The 16,175-nt window shown below is 34.9% G+C and overlaps 1 protein-coding gene and 2 long non-coding RNA genes across 4 annotated transcripts; 1 reads left to right on the forward strand and 2 right to left on the reverse strand.

Moving 5' to 3' along the window:
- Positions 1–591: 591 nt before the first annotated feature.
- LOC145028412 (uncharacterized) lies at positions 592–1,785 on the reverse strand. Its single transcript, XR_013675995.1, has 2 exons — positions 1,520–1,785; positions 592–1,091 (listed from the first exon to the last, which is right to left on the reverse strand). It is a non-coding gene; the product is annotated as an uncharacterized LOC145028412 (long non-coding RNA).
- A 908-nt stretch (positions 1,786–2,693) lies between these two features.
- CTEXP (kinase family with ARM repeat domain-containing protein) lies at positions 2,694–7,853 on the reverse strand. Of its 2 annotated transcripts, none has more exons than XM_078977097.1 (20): positions 7,586–7,853; positions 6,912–7,010; positions 6,667–6,818; positions 6,505–6,577; positions 6,259–6,381; positions 6,029–6,137; positions 5,861–5,940; positions 5,596–5,677; positions 5,351–5,490; positions 5,160–5,270; positions 4,943–5,059; positions 4,767–4,856; positions 4,554–4,682; positions 4,355–4,430; positions 4,134–4,233; positions 3,991–4,060; positions 3,820–3,893; positions 3,607–3,713; positions 3,214–3,489; positions 2,694–3,132 (listed from the first exon to the last, which is right to left on the reverse strand). In XM_078977097.1, exons 1-20 carry the CDS (start codon positions 7,709–7,711, stop codon positions 2,798–2,800), a joined length of 2,469 nt encoding a protein of 822 aa, XP_078833223.1. In that variant the 5' UTR covers positions 7,712–7,853; the 3' UTR covers positions 2,694–2,797. The 2 variants fall into 2 exon arrangements, with proteins under 2 accessions (XP_078833223.1, XP_078833222.1); XM_078977096.1 differs by having other exon boundaries at positions 3,214–3,492.
- A 4,327-nt stretch (positions 7,854–12,180) lies between these two features.
- LOC145029403 (uncharacterized) lies at positions 12,181–15,547 on the forward strand. The gene is made up of 2 exons (XR_013676516.1): positions 12,181–12,311; positions 15,354–15,547. It is a non-coding gene; the product is annotated as an uncharacterized LOC145029403 (long non-coding RNA).
- The last annotated feature ends 628 nt before the right edge of the window (positions 15,548–16,175 follow it).

Here is a 16,175-nt window from a genome sequence, read left to right on the forward strand (position 1 = left end):
AACCTTCTTGTTTTGAATTATGCTTTGATCAACGAGTAAAATGATCTTTGCATGTTTTTCTAGTTTGGCGAGAGTATTTATTTGGTCATGTTCATATATATGGGGAACATACTTTTTACCTTTTTGGAAACTATGCTTCTCAAATAGAAGAGACAAGGATTTTCGACAATCAATCAATCAAGAACTTTACTTTCCTTCTTTACTTTTTAGAAAAGATCTAATTAATTATTTTTTTCATTTTTTCCACTAATTTTAAGATTCAAAACTCGAAAACGATACTAATGATAAAGTATTAGAAAGCGCATGCTCACACACACACACACCACGTAGGGATATTATAACTTGATCCATTTTTAATTAAAATTTCATGATCTACTATCCAGAATTCATTAACTTTTCTAAACTAACCACAAATTCAATGTTATTCGAACATTTTTATAAGAAGGAAAGCTACTTTGTCCAAAATGGTTAACTTCACTCATAATAAATTGATAATAATAATATATTCTTGCGTCAACATATATCGGTTTTAGCTACAATAAAATCTTTTTGTGGCAATTAAATAGATTGCTTTTCTCAGATTATCACGGATGCACCAAATGAAACACATGTTTTAGAAATCAACTACATGATAAGATCCAAAGATCCGATTACATATCCATTGGATAAAAAAGGTACCCATGAACACAACAGCATAGAAAAGCCAAAAACAAAGAAAATGATTAATAAAAGTTGAAACAGGAACAGGGGAACAACAACATTACATGGTGATTGTTGGGGATACGATACGAGATGAAGATAGTTTACTAGCTAGTAGCCTAGTAACGATGAGGATGAGGAGGTTGATGACGATCCATTCCGAAACAATGGAGGATAGGGTAACAGAGACAAGAGAAGCAACTCCCAATCAGAGAGGTCACCATTATGCAAGGGCAACAGCAGAATGACACCAGTGAGTTACCATGTGGACCATCATGGTCGGTATGGCGAGGCGGAGGGGGGTGATGATGTGGCGGTGGAGGAGGATGGTGAGGAGGACCATGGGAGCGCATCTTTCAGAACGTGTTCTTGATCGTCTTCTTCACTGAAACCTAAATTCAATTTTTGACCAGAATTAGAAGAGAGTACCAACTAATTAGTAAGCAAAATTATGGATACCATTCTGATCCTCACATAAAGCTCAATAGACGGAAATTTAAAAGACGAACGTTGATCCTCAATTGAGTATTATGACCTACTTCAGTTCGAATCTAAATCCAAAACTAAATCTAGAAATAATGAAATATATATGTCAGTCGAATTGGAGGAAACTCGATCCTCTTCTATAACTCAAAATCACCCACTGGCCACAGCCAATGGATGCCGATTAAAAAAATTTCTAGATATTTATTCAGTCGAAGAGAAACTTGATTCAGATGCTGAAAAATCAGAACTCGTATAATGATCAAAATCACAGGTGATGGTATGTTGCAGAAGCAATTAAAATCATCTAATAATAATATGGCTGAGAAAAACTTACCAACGAAAGAGATTTGTTTGGAATCGGTGGATCTGCAGTCGGTGTTGCTGTGCAGTTGTGCTTGTGATTTGTGAAAGAAGATGTGGGTGGGTGTCTAAAACTTAAGGAAGGGAAGCAAATGTTAGAGGGGAAGTGAATTTGAACTTCATGCGTGGCACTAATATCTGCCGTTGACTGTTCTCTAGTAGCCACACGTGTTCGTTATTTAAAAGGTTTGGGTCGACATCTTTTCTACTTCTACCTACTTCCCCACCCCCATCTTTCGATTTTTGTATTTTCGAGAAATAAGCAAATCTTTTCATAATTCTAAAGTAATGTAGAATTTGTAGATGGGAATATTCTAAAATAACATTTTAACCTTTTTTTTCTTTCGGTCTTTGTAGTTCTGAAATAGCCAAATATGAGAAATTATATTTGTATTCTATTATTTTATAATTCGGACTTACGTAGCCCAACCAAACTCTCAGATTTTTATATTTGTTTTTCCTTATACTTTTTCTTTCGAATCTTGTCTAAATTTTCTCTATAAAATATTTTCAATTTTATATCCATATATTTTAAAATTTAGTTTTGTTTTAATATATAATTTTTCATCTTTTTACATTTTTTACAGTAGTTTTATCTGTTCATTTTACAAAATTAATCTTTTCCTTTTTAAAAGTTTTGTATATTTTCAATTCATTTTTTTTTTAATTTCTTTAGGTACGTACATTGTTAAAACATAAAAAGACTAGATTTGTTTAAATATTCATTTTCCCAATATGTATTTTTATTTGTAATTATTCACAACTATCTTGTTATAATAAGTGGGTTTTTTAGAATACAATGCTGCTATAATTGAGTACGTTTCCCAGTCAATTTTCATAAAAGTAATGCTTGATCTTTATAAAATGTTTCATGTTTGAATGTGCTCCAAAAGGCAGATTTAGTTTCAGATGACGTAAGAAGCAACATATATTAAAGTTTGAATACGTGGTTTTTCTTGAATAACAGCAAATACATGTAAAAAGACGGAAGTTTTATCATTTCATCTAAATTGTGTTCCATTAAATAAAAGAAGGAAATGCTCAGAAACGTAGTGTAGGCCATATGCAAAGAAGTCAAGGCATGGAATTTTTCATTCAAACTTTTTTTTTTTTTTTTTTTTTTTAATGTGAAGGTTAGATGGAAAAAATGAGCAAGGAAAGATACAGATTATTTTGAACAAATATACAACTTTTCAACCTAAAAAGTAAAAACCCAAATAAAATTGAAGTATAAACACACAATTTTCTATTTTCAAAACTTCTGCGTTGAAGCAGCCCGGTTTATCCTCTGGGCACCCAATTTTGGCACACCAGGTTTAGATCCTCCTCCTCTACCTCCTCTCCCAGCTGCTAAAGGCCTTGCTCTTGTGGTTGGTGCTGGTGCTGCAATAGCAGCCCATGGATCATCCTCATCAACAACACTCCCACTACCAATCCCTCCTCCTGCTGCTACTTTCACATTCGAATTTGAAGACTTTGAACCCAATTTTGGGGCAGGGGCAGGGGCAGGGGCAGCTATTGAACCCCATAAATCATCATCTGCATCTTTGCTCACATGTGACGTAGATTTCGGCCGAGGAATTGATCCTGAAAAAACACAATATTATAAAATTAACAAATAAATAAATATATATCATAAAAGTTGGAACATGAATAAGTAAATAATACCTTGTGGTTTTGTGTGTATGACAGGCCGTTTTTGAGCTGCTTCGATGTTTGCAAGGGCAGGTGGCGGTTTTTCGTCTTCTAGTGGCAACATATCGTCCCACCCGTCTTTTTCAATCTCTTCATCTTCATGAATACCAATACCGTTCTCAAGCTCCCCCCAGCCGTCAGTCGAGGTAGGTGACACCGGTGCAGGTTGATCCGCCATGTCACCACCATAATCTGAACTTCCACCTCGGACTAGTGTTGTTGTACTTTGGGTATGTGTACGTGATGCTACTACTAAGATGATAGAAATCCAGTAATTATTTTATAAAAAAAAAAAAAAAAAAATTGAAATTATATTTGTGTCAAGGAAATGTCTAGTAGTGTAGTGTTTGTTACAACAATGTTTACCTGTAGTTGGGACAGCAGAAACAAGAGGTGAGGTGGATTTTGGAGGCGCTGCTTGTGTGGTTTGTTCAGAGGGTTTGCCCTTTGTTGTCAAAGAGTTCATTGCCCATCTGTATTATTATATATAAATATAAATTACAATTGCATGTATTGTTGGTTGGCTTTCAAGTCTTACTTTTTAAAGCCGGCAAGAAGCAAAATAAATAGATTACATACCCAAGTATACTTGCGTTCCCTGGAAGTGATGAAATTGTGGACCCCATACCCTCACTGCTATCCCCACCAGATGTCTACAAAAACATATTAAACACATTGTTTAATAATAACCAACGATATATAAGGTAACCTGCCAGGGATTCTAAAAAGATAAAAACATGAAACAACAACCTTTTCATGGTACTGCTTAACTATCTGCAAAAACTGTTCAACTGCTTGGAAGGCCTTTGACCGGACATCACTGCAGAAAATCAAAAAAATTTAATTTGGAAAAATAAACACTCGCTAATACAACTAAAGGAAAATAAGGTAACCTGTCAGGATCAATTGTGAGTACAACAACATTTGGCAGTATACGAGCTGCAATCTCTTGGGGTTCATAGTAAGAGCTGGTGGCACACAGAGCCATTATACCTGCCACCCCCAGAATGAGAATTTGTATTTTAGAAAAAAAAAAAAATATAGAAAGAAAGAAAGATTGATAATTAATTAAGTAATTTCATTAGGGGAAAATATAAAACCAAAGTAAATTGACCTGCTCCTCTAGCAGGAGGAAATGTATCACGCAAAGCACGAACCGTGAATGCATTAATCAGCACTCTCTTGCGTGTCTGCAATTTTATTAACCATAAATAAATTCATTTGCTTCAAGGAAAGAAAGGAGTTTTGAAATAATCAGTGAGTATTTTACTAAAAAAATGCAAATGGGGGGTTTTACTAACTAACTAACTAACCCCTTCATTAAGATGGGTAGCAATATTCCCAAGTAGTATTGTGGTATTTGTTCTGATTGCTGGTTCCTCATCCACCTGGAGCTTCGAAAGATATTTCAAAAGTGACCCGGATAAGGTGCGTTGTGACAGCTGCATGTTAAAGAGTAAACAAATAGATTAAAATTAAATCATTCATAAAAACCTACATTTGATAATCATGACATATACATATACCTTTGGAGCAAGAACAAGCATGGATTTAAGAGTCAACTCACGCAGGAAGGCAGATGTATCCGAAAAACCAGTAGCAACATGTGGGTACACCTAACGAAGGAAACACAGAGTGAGACCAAATCAAGCCAAACCAAACCAATCAGCTTGTCTGACACTAGAAAGATTTTGATTCTTACTTGTTCATCAACTATTTGGGCAGAAAATGACTCCCCATATTGATCAATATGCTGCAGGAGTCCAACTCTAATAGCTCGGTCATTAGAAGCAAAAAGCTTCACAATTGTTGGTAGGACCTACATCAAATCAAACATTAATAATAACACCAACAATCAGAATAAGAAAACCAGCTGCCACCTGGAACACACCACAACATAGAATGAAAAACATATTAACCTTTTTGTTGAATTCTTCTGGTGAAAGCCAAGCACCCATTTTCAAAAATGCAGTCAAAGCAGGTGCAGTAGCCGAACCGAATTCTAAGGCGGAAGCTACCAAAGGAAGAAACTGCAAATCCATAACACAAACTTCACATTATATATTTCAATTCAATATTCCTTGCACAAAAAAAAAAAAAAACTATATACCTTTTTGAGAACAATTTCACGAGGCAGCTGCTCTGCTAAAGTTGGAAGTTTCCGGAAGAATGTATCCTTCTCGACACTGTCTTTTAAATTAAGTATCTCCATGAAATGAATGGTATCCACCAACTTGTTCTGAAAGTACTCTGCCATAACAAGTTTGGTGTTTTTTTTTAGCATTTAAAACCTATAGGCTTAATAATGTAAGATACATTAAATTGTAAGTGAAGCAAGTGAGTGTTGGGACAAACCGCAGTTTTCAAGAAGCTTTGATGAATTCAACCTGCGAGAAGGCATAGAACTCAAGAGCCGCTGATAATCTGGAAGTAGAGACTGTGAGACAGGAAATACACAGACCCAGATGAAAATGAATATTCAAATCACCAAAATCTTTTAACTATCAGCATTTCGCATAATAATCAATAACAAAAACAAATGCAAACAACATTTCACAGAAACAAAGAAAGAACAAGTTAGTTTCTTGTGAGCTATCATTAATGGCAATGGCATGCTGACCTTTGGAATTGAAGCTGTATTTCGTAGCTCCTCAGTTTTGCTCAGTTTCAATCCCGCAAAAATCTCATAGATGAGACAGCCTGGTAATAAGTTTAAGTAAGATAAAGTAAACAGATATTTTTTATTAAAAAAAAAAAAAAAGAATGAGGCAATATTATATAAGCTTACCTAAACCCCAAGAATCAATAGCCCATGGTGGAGATTTCCTGATTGTAGCCCAGTCTGATTTTGCCAACTCCATTGGTTTGTATTGCGTGCCAACAAGCCATTCGTATTGCTAGATATAAATAAACGAAAGATAAGAAGCCAGAATCCATCAAAAAAGGTATTTAAGCAATTTTGAATTGTTGCTATATAATATAAGATTCCATTTGTATAATTGAGTGATGATGGCATACCAGCATTGGTCCTGTAGAGAGTTCATTATTCCCATCAAACTCAGAAAGAGCATCAAAAGCATGCAACTTCCAGTCCAAAGTTGGAGTAACCACCACACTTTCCAGACAAACATTACCATGCACCTGAACCAAACACACATTAAAAGAATGCAATTTCCAGTCAAAAACAGGGTGACATAGATAAATTAGATCGTTCCCTACACTAATGTCATGTGAACTTAACATCCATATGACAATAATACTTACAAGTTTGCAATCATTATTAAGGAAGCTCACAGCTTTAGCTATGCGATGCAACCCCCAAGCATAATATTCATTCCTGGTGTCAAAAAGAGTGAACCAACCTCAGGACTTGAAAACACCAAAAAAAAAAAAAAAAAAAATCAATTGAAAAATGAGGCTGTGTACCTTTGTGTACCTTCTAATCCCAATTCCCTGATCTTTTCTGCTAGTGGCATAACAGGTTCAGTGACAATATAGATAACAACCTTTGTGGATGATCCATCAAATATCTCAGCCTCGGTACTGTGGAGAAACGACAATATATTTGGATGCCTTACCTGCAAATGAAATAACAAATTACAGATTTGGTTCCACTCAACAAAAAGTCAGAAACAGATACAAACTATAAATTATATATAGAAGAAACTCACTGTTCGAAGCCGCTTGACACCATTGCGCCCTGCAGCTAAATGTCCATCATTGGCATTGCTTCCTGTAAGAGAAAATATTGATACTGGGGATCCATCGTCCTATACAAACAACCAATAAAATTACAACCTGAAGTGAATTTGTCATTCATTCAAAAGGTTCATAGATGGTTTAGTATGGTGAGTCTCTAACTGATAAGTATTTCAAGAAACAGCTATATACCATTTATCAGAAACTATATAAACAGACTGTACATGTTGCAAGAAAAACCTTTAGATCTCATACTGTCCATGAATCACAAAATTCCAATATAATCCAATTCGCTATATAACGTGACCCCCATAACAACTGCACTAACTTCGATCCTTAACAATATACATACAGCAAATGCTAACCCTAACAAGTTCACCAACCCTAACAAATCTCACTCACTTGATCCTACTATACTGACATCTAATGCTCAAATCTACACACCACGCAGAAATAGAAAATTCAATTCGGGAATTTCAGCAGCACAATTGAATCGGTTAACAACACAAATATACATGAGTCAGGACTCGGGAGTACAAGCGATATAAAGAATCTTCATATATATACATCCATAAACACACAAAAAAAAAACATTTATATAAATGAAAACATATATAGATAAAAAGAAATATATGTTAGAAGTTACTTTGGAGGTGCCGCGAGAGTGAGTCCAAGAGCCCCAAGCGGAGGAATAAGGTTCGCCGATGTTGTAAGGCAAATCTTTGACGCCGGCGCCAGATCCGGAGACAACATCTTTCAAGAATTTAAACATTTGCTCTCGAGAAAGAAGGCGATCGATCGATCTGAAATTCTGGTGAGACAGACGAGAGTGCTGCGATTCGTATAGAGCAGACACGGGTTAGTGGAGACGAAATGGAACGGAAAATCGTCGCACTGTAATCAACAATTGATTAATGGATTAACCGAAACTGTAGCCCCAAAGTTTTAAGGGTAATTGTCCTTGATTAATAGTAAAAAATAATCAGTTTTACTTAAATGTTGTAAATCCAAACTCTCATTTTAGTTTTACCATACTTTATCCTATCTTTATCTTTATATATATACTAAGTTAAAATAAAATATACTAATAAAAACATAATCATTATCATAAATTTGCAAATACTCGTTTGCCAATGCAAAAACCTTTTTATTTCAAGATTACTAAATTTGTACTTATTTATTCCAAGATTTTTATATGTGTAATGTTTTCTTTATTACATATTTTTCAACTATAGGATCTATATCTAATCCTTTCATGTTCGAAATCCTTATTAAAAAAAAAACAATTTTGATGAAGTAGACTGTTATAAATGATAGTTTTTAAAAAATAAAATGATACGAATGATTTTAACACGAAAGTAAAATGCTATAATTCGTATTAAATTAAAAATGCTATGATTAAAATACAAATACATGATTATCATTGAGATGAAATTAAAAGTTATAATCGACATTAACATGAAAGTTACATGTTATACTTCAAAAAAAAATGAAAGCAAAATGCTATAATCAACATTAACACGAAAGTTGAATGTTAAAATTGAAAAAATAATATAATTGACATTAAAATAAAAAGTTGAATGCTAGAATTGAAAAACAAAATGAAAGATATGATATAATCTACATTGAAATTAAAGACCAGTGAAAGTTGAATTTTAAAATTGAAAAGAAAAAAAGTGATATAATTGACATTAAAATAAAACTTGAATGCTAGAATTGAAAAAAATGAAAAAATGTTATAATCAACAATGAAATTAAAGGCCAATGCTATAACCGGGGAAAAAAAATGAAAAAGTAAAACGCTCCGTCATGGTCAATAACATGAATGTTGAATGCTTAATTAAGAAATTGAAACGAAGACAAAGTATATTGATGATTAAAAATAATAATGAAAATTCAATGATTTAAAAAAATTTATTAAATTAGTTTATTAAAAATATGATACATAAAAAGTTATTTCGTAAATAATAATGTATGTATAAATGTAAATTAAACTTATAACAAATAAATAATTAAGACGTTCATTTTTTTTATTAGATCGTCTCCATGGCAACCCATATTTTTGATTAATGTGTTATTGTAGCCTTTTAGTCAATAGTCAAAGCTAAACAAAATTTAGGAATAATCAAATGGTGCCAAATCCAAAATTATAAAATAAAAGGATCAACGATAACCAAATAATCAGGTATATTTGATACAAGATTTCAAGAAATAAAACTAAAGTGTAATTCTTCTTTGGAGTATATTTAGTAAAGAGTAGCAAGATTGGAAGCATTGATAATGACAAAAGCTTTTATATTGATACAAAAGATTGATTTAAATGCTAGATATAACATTGTAATTATAATGAATTCACAAGGTTACTTTCTAGTCTATGTATCATTTTTAACATTTCATTTATGGATACATTAGAAAGGAAATAACAATCTCTTTGTATCTTCCCAAAAACTAAAATGAAAAGTAAATTTTCATGACCAGAGCTTAATTTAGTAGATAAAAAAGATCTTATTAGAATAGTAAAGAATTTATATATATATATATATATATATATATATATATATATATATATATATATATATATATATATATATATATATATATATATCATCTCCCACACTCAGCATTCACAGATTTTTTTTCCACCGCAATTTAGTTCCATATGCAAAAGATGAGGCTGAAATGATAACGTATTCTCATGGTTGTTATTGTATCCAAGTATTCTGGAATGTACTTACATAAACATCACTTTTGATTGTTAAAATGTCAACTTTATTGTAGGGACAAAAATGTCAAAACTTATTTTGCATGCACAAAAATGTCAAAATCTGTCAGGGACAAACATGTTAAAACAGAAGGAAATTTTTTCGATCTTTCAACTAAAACCGATCCATGAAAATCGAGTGACATTTACTTAGTCAAAACTTAAAAAAATGTTTCTAGTTATCAGGGACAAAAATGTCCAACCATCTTTAAATTTACAGTGATCAAAGATAGTATTTTCTTGGTAAGTTTTGGAAAAAAAGTTGTGAGTTGCATAACAATTGCACACATTCGATGATATTTTTTTAAGTTTTGGGACAAAAAAAAAGTTTATAGTTGTTTCTTCTCCACTCACCCCTGAACTCGCCTCAATAAAAAATAATCAAAAATGTGAACCACTGTAATTTACAACAACAACAACAACAACAATAATAATAATAATAATAATAATAATAATAATAATAATAAATTAAAAAATTAAAAATTAAATTAAATTTTGAATTAAACTCATTTAAATCTTATGTATACTCTAATTTCTCTTTCCAATCTATTTCAATATGCAAATGATTTTGAAAATTTTCAATGTTCGATTTAAACTCATTAAATCATTTGTATGCTCTATCCTACCATACATCTCCCCATATCTCTCCCCTTGTTTCTATTTTGTGACCAATTATTCAACATTATTCAATATTTATGACTATTATAAGAAAAAGTTTTGATGTATGGCCTCATTAGATGGATTTACAACCAACAATTTGAAATTAGATTATAGATAAATATAACGTGAATCTTCATGGTAGTTTGGTCAGGGGTGTGTACCACTAAAGACAATGTCAAAGTTTAAAGTCCCCTCATCTGTACCGCCATCGTAATACATCTTAAGAAAATAAGGATCTTGAATGCCAAATTGGCTCCTACTACATGAAAAATACATGTATCTACAAAAGGAAATATGATTAACATTTAAAGGCATTTAAAAAGAACAAATTTAAATTTTGAATCAAATACCTTTCTACAACCATAACATCTACACCAACATCATGCATACACTATGTAGAGCAGTTACTCCACAACAAATATGAGTATTAACATAGAAAATGATGTACAAAATCATCTGAAATGATGGAAATGCGCTTACAAATATGAGTAGGGATGAGCAAAAGGACCGAACCGGCCGAAACCGGGAACCGGCTTCGGCCAAAATCAAGAACCGAACCGGGAACCGGCTTCGGCCAAAATCAAGAACCGAACCGGCCCGGCGGTTCTATCGGTCCGGTTCTACCGGTTCCCGGTTCCTACCGGTTCTTGTCCTGTCTTCAAATGTTGGAACCGGTCCTTGAAAAATAGCATCATACGGTTCCGGTTTTTACCGGTTCTACCGGTTCCGGTTATATCGGTTCCGGTTCCTACCGGTTCCCGGTTCCAAAAATCTACAAAAATGACATCCCGGTCCCGGCCCGACCGGTTCCATCGGGCTCCGGTTCCGGCCGGTTCCCCGGTCCATTTGCTCATCCCTAAATATGAGTATTAACATATAAAATGATATACAAAATCATCATAGGCTAAAAAGAAACATTTGTATTTTTTCTACATTTTATAATCACAAAAATAATATATAATGAATACCTCTCCAATTATAGGACTTGAGGAAAATGATTTTAAACCCTCTTGAAACTTTGGTGCCACCTTATTTACTATATCAACAATGTTTCTCTCCCTGAAAATATATAAAATGTGATAAACATTTATTGTATAATAATAATTATTATTATTTTTTGAAGATGTGAAGTACGAAAGTACTGATAAATTTTGAGAGCTTCTAATGCAACAACAAAGGATACAGGATGCCCAGAATAGGTGAATCCATGAGAAAGTACACCTAAGGAATATAAAATGTTGGAAAATGTAATTGCAGACAATGATGGGAATCACCAATTCCGACGGAATCACGTAATAAGTTTTGGGATTTTACCAAGTTTATTGCTTTGTGAAGATATGGTATCTGCACCTTCTGTGCTCACAAGAACATCTCCAATAAGCATATATGCAGAGGAAAAGGACTGTAGTTTTTTGGCTTTTTTATTGTAATTCTTTTTGAGATTATATTGTATCTGATTTTAATTATTTTTATTTATATAATGTTTAGTGATTATACCTTTACTATGGAGACAAGATCATACACAATCTTGTACTTATCACATCCAAACATAGTTCTAATCCTTCCAAATTCACAAATTACCTATAAATTACAATTGCAAAATGTTATTAATTATTACTACTCAACAAAATAAAAATATAAAGTTAAAAATAAAAACTACCACTTTACCACATCAGATATGAATAAAATATCATATTTTTAACAACAGCCTAGACATGCATAATTGTTAAAAAGTATAACACATGTGAGAGTCATTGCTTACATTAACTATAACACAAGGGCAAATTTGTAAATTTATAAAAACCCAACCTTCTCAAAATAACACAAAGGTGGAGGTATTACACCTCCTGCTCCCATAACTGGTTCGATTACAATATCAACGAATTGAAGATCTTCTAGATTCGAAGTATATTTCACACGAGCTACAACATCGGTCCCTACTTCCTGCCAGGTAGATTTTGTATAAATTTAAATGGTTAATGTATGCAAGATCATATTTTAGTTTGAAATATTATCCATTTGATTATCCCATGGAATTGCTATCAAATTTAGAGAGGTATTGAGCCGATATGTGCAATCCTAACATAAAAACCCTAAGGAGTGCTACCATAGTGACATATGTATATAATCATTATTGAATCAACAAATTCGAAACCCTATAACTATATTATTATCAACTAATTCACATAGCAGAATTCTGGACAAATTTTAGCGATTAGGATGATATATGGCTACAAATATGAAGAACTTTGGGATCACTACGATCAAATGGTAACAGACATACAGAAGAAGAGTAGTTACTCCACGACAAATTCAAAATCAAAAAGACGAATAAAAATCAAAAATTGAACCTGTTGACGGAGCAAGCTTTGAAGTGATTGGTGAGCTTCGGTTTCTTAAGGTTGAATTGAAACATGGAAGAAAAGCTATCAGACCTGAACATGGTGATGAGTCTGAAGTTTTCAATCGCTCTCTCTATTTTCTTTTCAATCGAACACTTGTGTGGAGATGATGGAGCGCTCGACTCAACTGCATTTCAGTACGGCGTACCACCCTCAGACTTACGGTCAGAGTGAGAGGACAATCAAGACACTGGAGGACATGCTTCGAGCATGCGTGCTGGACTTTAGAGGGAGCTGTGATACATACCTCCCACTGGCAGAGTTTTCGTACAATAGCAGTTATTAGGCCAGTATCGAGTGGGCCCTTTCGAGATGTGATATGGAAGGAGGTGCAGGACCCCGGTGTGTTGGGACGAGGTTGGGCATCGGGTCACGGGGAGCACTGAGGTTGTGCTCAAGACCACCATGATAATTCAACATGTTCTTGACCGTTTGTGGGTCGCACAGAGCCGTCAGAAAAGTTATACTGCCCGACGACGTTCGGACCTCAAGTTTCAGGTGGGGGATTTTGTATTGCTGAAGGTGTCACCCTGGAAAAGGATTATCTGGTTTCAGAAGAGGGGTAAGTTTGGGCCCCAATTCATAGGCCTATTCAAGATCATGCCCTGATTGGGCAAAGTGGAATATCGTTTAGAGCTTTCAGAGGAGTTTAGTCAGATTCACAACACCTTCCATGTGTCTCATCTTCGGAAGTGTGTTGCTGACGAGTCTGTAATTGTTTCCTTGGATGATATTCAGGTGGATGGGAGCCTAAATTATGTCGAGAAGCTGGTCGCCATCTTAGATAGGAAGAAGAAGGGTCTTCGCAACAAGGAAGTGAAGTTGGTAAAGGTACAATCGCAGCACAATACGGGCTCCGAATGGACTTGGGAACCGGAGGAGGAGATGCGGGAGCATTTTCCTGATCAGTTTACAACTACGGACTTCGAGGAAGAAGTCTAGTTCAAGTGGGGAGAGTTGTAACACCCTAAACCTGGTACGTCTTAAAACCCTCAAGAATCTAAGTTTTAGCATAATTGGTCCCTAGAGTACGCTAGGGGTACTTATGAGTACGCTTAGCGTACTCTACATGAATGATCGCGGAGGAGCCTCACGTACGCTGGGCGTACGTGAGGGTATACCGGGCGTACGCATCAGAGGGTCAAAACCCTAAATCCCGGACTTGTCCCCTATTTAAACGTCTCTTAGCCTCTTGGACCAAACCCTATCAGTCTTTTTATCCCTGATTCATCTTCCTACAACTGAGTTAGTGTGTGAGTGAGAGTTGGAGCCTAAAAAGAAGGTTTTGGTGGCCATTTTGTGTTTCTTTCAACAAGGAAAGTTTTCAAGAAAGCTTGGATTAGTTTGGTGCCTCAAGAAGCTGCATTGGGGTCATCTTGCAAGGCTTCTGGAGGTAAAAAGCTTGAACCTTTCCATTTAAATCTTTAGATCTAGCTATGCTTTCTAGCTTTGTCCCTTTTGTTGGATTTTGGACCTCTTTTGGCGAGTTAAGCAACTCTATAGGAGAAGAATCGTAGATCTGACATCCCTTGGTCGTTTTGAAGCATAAAAATGGAGTCTTGGTGGAAGTATTGGTCTCATGCATGGGTGAAAGACCTTGGAAAGGTCTTAATGAAGGTTTTGGGTGTATGTGAGGCATGCAAAGGCATAAAGTTGGCAACTTAATGCTTTAGGATGTATTAAACAACTCATAGCTGGCTTTTGGACATAAAGTAATCGGGTATTAAGCACTTAATGGAGAAAGTGCTTGATCCGGAAGAACGCTAGGTGTACTCAATGTACGCTGTGCGTAGTCCTTAAGACCCAAGTATGTTGTGCGTACGCGCTACAGATTGGGCCGGATCTGTTTTGGGCCTTTGAGCTCTTGGGATTCATTTTGGTTATTGGACTGGTTGCATTATGTGAATTATGGGCTATTTCATCTGTTATGGGCCATGTATACTTTGGTTGTGCCTTATTGGGCCAAAAGGCCCATTAATAATTTTAGACTTGGATTTTGGGGCCATCATCAAAGGAAGGATAATTGGGCCTCATGGATGGGTTTGGAGTTTGGGTTTTCCTTTGATTAATCTAAGGTCCTAACGCTGATTAATATTATTATTCAGCTCGGGCGGTTTCGGACGGTTAGGAGAGCAACTTTTGTATTCAGCAGACTGAGGTGAGTCTTCTCACCATACCCATGGGTCTAAGGCACCAAGGCCGGCCCACTATGTGAATATGTGATTATGATATATGTGTTAGTCATTTTGCGATTTGATATGATATGTGTTTGTGTGTTTGCATGGAAGACCCCGGGGGAGCCCGTGGCATTAGATGTAAGACCATGTGGGGTAGCCCATGACATTCACATGTAAAGGCCATGTGAGGTAGCCCATAGAATTGGATGTAAGACCATGTGGGGTAGCCCGTGACAGTCCTAGGTAAAGACCATGTGGGGTAGCCCATGACACTATTACAGGTTTTAGGTATGCATGGCTTATGTGATATGTGTGTAGCTTTAATTAGCTAAGAGGTTATGTGTATGTGTAGTGTGTGGTATGCTCTAGGGAACTCACTAATCATCTCCCTTACAGGTTGTTGATTTGTTTCAGGTACACCTGAGCCCGAGTGCAAGGTCAAGGCGTGATGGTGCGACGTGTACTCTATCTCTCTCTTTCACTGTTAGGGTTTAGGGACACTCTGATGATTTGAATAAGTTGTAATGAATCGTTGATTTGAAAACAATTATGTTGGAATTTCATGGTTCATGTAGTTATGTTTTATTAATTAAAAGTGTTTTTTTTTATTTTAAATTTGGGTTGTTACAATAATAAGTTGTAAGAAGTGTTATGTTCAACCAATATCAACATAAATTAGCATATTTTCAAGTTTATGAAGTTTCTAACACATAATCACACTTATATCATGAAAAACACACAAAATCATGCATATACACATAGATCTACACAAAACAACTTGTATTATCCCCCAAAACATAGTAAACACCGAAAATAGGGGGTATGGACTCACATTGGTTTGAAGATTTCGGTTTTTGATGAAGATTGAGAAGGATCTTGGCCCTAGCAAGCTTCTTGGGTTGAGTTTTCAAACTTAATATGGGTCTAAGAGCATGGATCAAGAAATGATGTGCTAAGGAGTGAAGGATTAACATAAAATGAAGTTAATCATCAAACTTAGAGAGTAGCTTACCGAAAAGTGATGATCTTAGATGAAAACTTTGGTGAACACACTCTAGTTCACAAAATTTTCACGAAACAAGGGGTAGAATATCTTTGATGTTATGGAGAGATATGAGAGGGTTTGTTAGTGGATTGTGAAGTGAAAATGAGAGTGTTGTGGGTGTTCTCGGCCTAGGATAAGAAGAAGAAGGAAGAGAGAAGTGAGATGTGATGGTGCATGGAAGCATGAGAATT

The sequence above is a fragment of the Lactuca saligna genome, chromosome 2 (genome assembly GCF_052625555.1).
Source record: "Lactuca saligna cultivar CGN05327 chromosome 2, ASM5262555v1, whole genome shotgun sequence".
In the NCBI taxonomy this organism is placed as follows: Eukaryota; Viridiplantae; Streptophyta; class Magnoliopsida; order Asterales; family Asteraceae; genus Lactuca; species Lactuca saligna.